Source organism: Hibiscus syriacus, unplaced genomic scaffold (assembly GCF_006381635.1).
Source record: "Hibiscus syriacus cultivar Baekdansim isolate YM2019G1 unplaced genomic scaffold, ASM638163v2 tig00000765_pilon, whole genome shotgun sequence".
Classification (NCBI taxonomy): Eukaryota; Viridiplantae; Streptophyta; class Magnoliopsida; order Malvales; family Malvaceae; genus Hibiscus; species Hibiscus syriacus.
Genome location: NW_024061821.1, coordinates 883517 through 888732, shown reverse-complemented (window position 1 = coordinate 888732; position 5216 = coordinate 883517). Strand labels below are relative to the sequence as shown.

Sequence of the window (5216 nt, the reverse complement as noted above, 5' to 3'; positions counted from 1 at the left end):
ATATGTGAAGAATTGGGTAGAGTATTTTGTGATGATTTTTAGTCTAATTCAAAATTGATTTCCAACCAAAGAATACTATGGCGGATCCACCATCTTCATGAGGAAAAATTGATTAAATTAGATCCACTGTTGTAATTAAGTGACTATACATGTAGTTGAACCATTAATTTTTTTCCCTTGTCAAACACAACAGGCAGCTGTTCTTACGACGTTTCTTCAACATCTTCCATTTAAGAGTTCCACTCTAAACAAAATCAAATCTATCGAAAAAATCAAATCTCGTTTTCCTTAACCCTTTCTAAATTTCTATCACCAAGAAAACTGCAAGATATAAGAAACAAATTAAAAAAATCAACAAATGAATATAAAAACATTTTTTGAAGCGAAAATTATGAACAAAAACCGACCAAAAAGAGATGATAACATCTTTTGACTGGTCACGTCTAATGATTTCACGAAGCAGCCTGGTCGGCCGGGGGCTGGCTCTGGGTCACATGTGTTTGTGGTGGCGAAAACGGGTGCCCTCCATTTTTTGAACCGCCGTCGGCGGTGGCGACACGCTCACATGAAGGACACATAGTTAGGGTAGTGGCAGGTAAGTGCATGTAAAATGGTTCAGAAATCTTTAAAGCTCTTAACTCCTGCAGTTCTTTTTGTAACCTTCTATTTTCATCTCTGAGTGTTTCGCACCATCTCTTTAAATACTCACAATCTACCTCCGTCTGCTTTAATTTCGTCCTGTTTTCATACCATTTTATTCAAAATCAATAAACAACAAAAAGTTCACATATTTTTGGCAATTCTTAAACCTAACAGCCATGAAACTAATTAATATTTTATTTATACCTTGCTCTTCTATTCTGAAACCAAACTTCCACTTGTCGAGGGCGGAGATTTAACTGCTTCGCCAAAGCAAGCTTTTGTTTCTGAACCAACGTTTTTTTTTAAACAAAATATTTATTACATGAACCCTAAAACTAGGGAAGTAAATTAGAAGAAGTGGTTCGGTTTTTGTTTTGACTCACGGGATTTAGGGTGTTGTTTTCTCTGAAACTTTCTTCCAGAAAAGCCGACTGTTCTTTAGAGAGCCGCAGTTTCTTCCGGGTTGAACCATTCTCTTCATCGTCACTGGCTCTTGAGCTACCCCTTTCGGTTTCACCTTCCATGTTGTCTCTCTTGCCTCTTCTGCCTTCGTGTGTAATCCCAAAATCCATCCGAAAGGACGACACCGCGCTGTTCGGAGAAGACTGCGCCGCCCCTTCCTCCGTTTCATCCCCTAACGCCACCAGCGGTAGCCGGTTCACGTCTAATCCTCTTACCAATCCTTCTGATGAACCCGTTTCGTGCACTAATGTTACAGTACAAAAGTTAATATTTTCTCCAAGTCAGATAATATCATAATAATAAAAATAAAATCAAAATCCAAGGCTACCCAGATAAATCAAAATATCCCATAAAATAGCATTAAAGGTTGAAGAAAGAAGTAAAAGAAATTCAGACTTCAATGTTCTTTGTCCTAAACCTTATCAAGAACAGGGAAGAAAACATGTAGCTTGGATTAAACTAACATGTAGCTTGGATTAAACTAACGGGAATAAAAATAAAATATACTAACGATTATCAGTGTGCCAAGGAAGGCGAAGCTGAGAAGGTGGCGCACGACGAAGAGGAGAGAAAGGAAGAAGACGAAGATCTGAAGAAACCCTTTTGTAGTCTCCATCTCTAGTAGCTTCTATGCAAAACCCTAGATCATTGCTTGATAGCTTTGGGGGATCACCCAAGCTCAAAGCTAACTCCATCAACCTTTTTATCCTCTAGTTTGATTTGATGAAGAAAGAGAGAGAGAGAGAGAGAGAGATGAGCTGAAGAAGAACAAGAAAACTTATTCAATCTTGTTTTAATGTAAACTCACAATCCTCGACCCTCTTCTTCCTCTACAACACTCCTTTTTATTTGCTTTTGGCTTCGTGGGAGAGATTGACCGACAAATCCAGGCTGACAAACTCACGTGAATCTATATAAATATATACACAAGAAAGAGAGAGATATCTTGTTTTTGTAAACGATAAAGCAAAGATGTTCGTATTAAAAACGATGGAATTTGAATTGTTTTTAGAGAAATGAAAAGGAAAGTGGAAGAAGGAGATGAGCGATGAGAAAAACACACGGCAGGTTTTGTTATTGTGTTTTCAATTAAGAATGTATGTAATGTAATCCATGGGCATAGCCCCATCTATTATTAAATGTTTGGTGGGGAAGATTTTGTTAATTAATGCGACTATAAACTTCACGATGTTAATGAATTATTGTCCTCTCACCAAACAAGGGGGCCTCATCTTCATCATCATCCCACCATGAGAAAATGATTTCTCATCCAACGGCAGGGAAAGCGATCATCAAATCTTCCTTTTTCTATACCCTTTGGATCAACTTTCTTTCTCTAGAAAAGTTTTCATTTATTGTTTTTAAATTCATTTTCTAATATTTTAATTTTTATTTATAATGAATTTTAAACAATTAAAAATTAATAAGTGACTATTTCGAGCATTATTATTATTATTATTATTATTATTATTATTTTGGATAATTTAAAATTTATTACCCAAATAGCAAATTGCTACAGTAACAGAATACAAAATCAGTAACTGAAATACTGGAATACAGGGAGCAACCTACTTACAAAGAAAATCAAAGATCACATATATCCCAATTCCTTACAAGAGTAATATTAACATTGTCATTTCTATTAAATTTCCTATTCCTTAAGTGTAGCCTGACTATATCCCTTATGGTTTGAAACAGTTCTTGAGCATTCTTAGATCGGCTTTGAAACAGTCTCTTGTTTCTTTCATCCCACAGAAAATAGATAGTAGCGTTGAGAGCTATCTTCAAAATTGAAGTGAGCAGAGATTTTCCTTTCCAAGAAGAAGTTGCCCATGCACAAAAAGAATTCCATGTACTTGGAAAAAACTGAATGCCAGAAATAGAGAAAACAGATTTCCAGATGAAATCTGCCATAGAACATTGAAGGAATAGGTGGTCCCTTGTTTCAGTATGTTTGTCACAAAAAACACATTTGCAGTCGTTAATCAGTCCCATACGGTGAAGTCTTTCCTTTGTAGGAAGTCTATCAAGCATAGCCATCCAAGAGATTAAACTATGCTTAGGAATATGTAGTGGGAACCAAATAATCTTCTGCCAGGAAACAAGAGGTCTTTTTTCACGAATATAATCCCAAATAGATCTCACTGTCACAACACCATTAGTCAAAATGGGGTAAGCCTCCGATCACAGTTTAAGGAGTTTCCTAACACTCCAGCTTAGAGATGGACGAATGTTAACAGTCCATAGGTCCGTATCTTTGAGGACATAGCATTTAATCCATGCCATCCAAAGTGAACCTTCACCTGCTAGGATATTTTTAATGAGTAGGAGCATGCAAGCTTTGTTCCAAGTTTTTATGTCTTTGATTCCAAGGCCTCCCTCAGATTTCAGGAAACAAATGTTATGCCAACTTACTCTAGCTCCAGAAGCTTTTTGATCAGCTCCTTTCCAGAAAAACCTTGAACATAGTTGTTCAACTTTTTTAAGAACGGATTGAGGCAAGAAAATTTGCCTACACCAAAAATTGATAAGGCTAGATAATACGGTTTTAATTAGTTCCAGCCTGCCAGCGTAAGTAAGAGATTGAGAAGACCAATGATACAATCTTGCTTTGATTTTTTCAATGAGAGGCAAGCAGTCTTTTTCAGAAATTTTTCTGGTTACGAGGGGAATGCCCAAGTATCTAACAGGAAGGATGCTGATTTTAAAACCCGTAAGCAGATTTATTTCTTCCAATTTTGAGGCAGTCATACCAGCAGCAAATAACTCACATTTAGAAGCGTTGAGTTTAAGTCCTGACATTTTGTAGAAATGGTCTAAAACGCTATTAACCCCAATTACAGATTCAATAGATCCCTTGCAGAAAATCAAAATGTCATCAGCAAATGAAAGATGAGTAAGACCTAATTTTTTGCATTTAGGATGGAACCCAAAGATTCCTCTAGTAGCTGCTATGTTTAGGAGCTTGGAGAGTACATTTATTGAAAGAACAAATAGTAAAGGAGAAAGAGGATATCCTTGCCTAATTCCTTTTGCCCCTTTAAAGAATCCAATTAAACTCCCATTAAACGAAACCGAGTATCTAGCAGTAGAGAAACAGATTTCAATCCAAGTGATAAAGGTTGAAGGCAATCCAATGTCTTTAAGAACAAAAGAAATGAAGTCCCAATTAAGTGTATCAAAAGCTTTATGAAGATCAACTTTCAGAGAGCATCTAGGAGAAATGTTCTTCCTACTATAGCCCCTAACAAGTTCTTGTGCAAGTAGAGTATTATCAATAATATTCCTACCTTTAATGAATGCAGTTTGGTTGAGGGTAACCAGATCAGGAATAATGTTTGTTAGTCTACTCACCAGAATTTTAGAAATTGCTTTATAGATAACTGAGCAACACGAGATAGGTCTGAAGTCCTTAACTTTGCAAGGATTAGGGATCTTAGGCACAAGCGCTATAGAGGTGGCATTAAAAGCTGGAAGCAAGAACATATCTTGAAAGAAATGTTTAATGGCAGCAATAACATCATTATCAATGATGGACCAGCATTGTTTGAAGAAGAAAGGAGTGTAGCCATCAGGGCCAGGAGCTTTATCATTACCTTGGCTGAAGAAAGCTATCTTGATTTCATCCTCAGAGATATCTTTCACAAGTTCATTTGATTTATCCTCAGTCAAGGAAAAATTCAGTAGGTTTTGCAGAAGATTAGGATCTGTAATAACCACATCAGGGTCAGCAGAACCAATTAAGTTGCAAAAGTAGTTAGAAACCTCTGAAGACATTGAATCAAAAGCTTCCAGTCTGTTGCCTTGATCATCAATCAGGATACGAATGGTTTCTCTTTTGTGCTTAAGAGCTACTGCTGAGTGAAAGAATTTGGTACATTTGTCACCATCTTTTAACCATTGGACCTTAGCCTTTTGTCTTAAAAGCAAATTTTCAGCATCTTCAAGATGTTTGAGTTCAGTTTGCAGTTGTAATTCCTTGTCAATTAAGTCCTCACCATTTAAAGTTTTAATCTGCTGATATTCAAGATCAGATTTCTTTTTGGTGACCCTGGCTCTAAGTTCACTGTAATTAGAACGATTAAATTCTCTTAGTCTGATTTTCAGACGCT

The 5216-nt window shown here is 36.5% G+C and overlaps 1 protein-coding gene across 1 annotated transcript; it reads right to left on the bottom strand.

The window, feature by feature from the left end:
• Positions 1 to 430: 430 nt before the first annotated feature.
• On the bottom strand, positions 431 to 2137 carry LOC120216723 (homeobox-leucine zipper protein HOX11-like). Its single transcript, XM_039214074.1, has 4 exons — positions 1616 to 2137; positions 1026 to 1348; positions 847 to 926; positions 431 to 738 (listed from the first exon to the last, which is right to left on the bottom strand). The coding sequence occupies exons 1-4, from the start codon at positions 1797 to 1799 to the stop codon at positions 453 to 455; spliced, it is 873 nt and encodes a 290-aa protein (XP_039070005.1). The 5' UTR covers positions 1800 to 2137; the 3' UTR covers positions 431 to 452.
• Positions 2138 to 5216: the final 3079 nt, after the last annotated feature.

What these genes read in the sequence shown, in the direction of transcription:
- LOC120216723 (XM_039214074.1), bottom strand. Translation starts at nt 1,799, where the DNA reads ATGGAGTTAGCTTTGAGCTTGGGTGATCCCCCAAAGCTATCAAGCAAT. An exon ending in AAAACAACACCCTAAATCCC is followed by an intron (nt 927 to 1,025) that starts GTGAGTCAAAAC and finishes ACGTTGGTTCAG; the next exon opens with AAACAAAAGCTTGCTTTGGC. An exon ending in TTTCAGAATAGAAGAGCAAG is followed by an intron (nt 739 to 846) that starts GTATAAATAAAA and finishes GTATGAAAACAG; the next exon opens with GACGAAATTAAAGCAGACGG.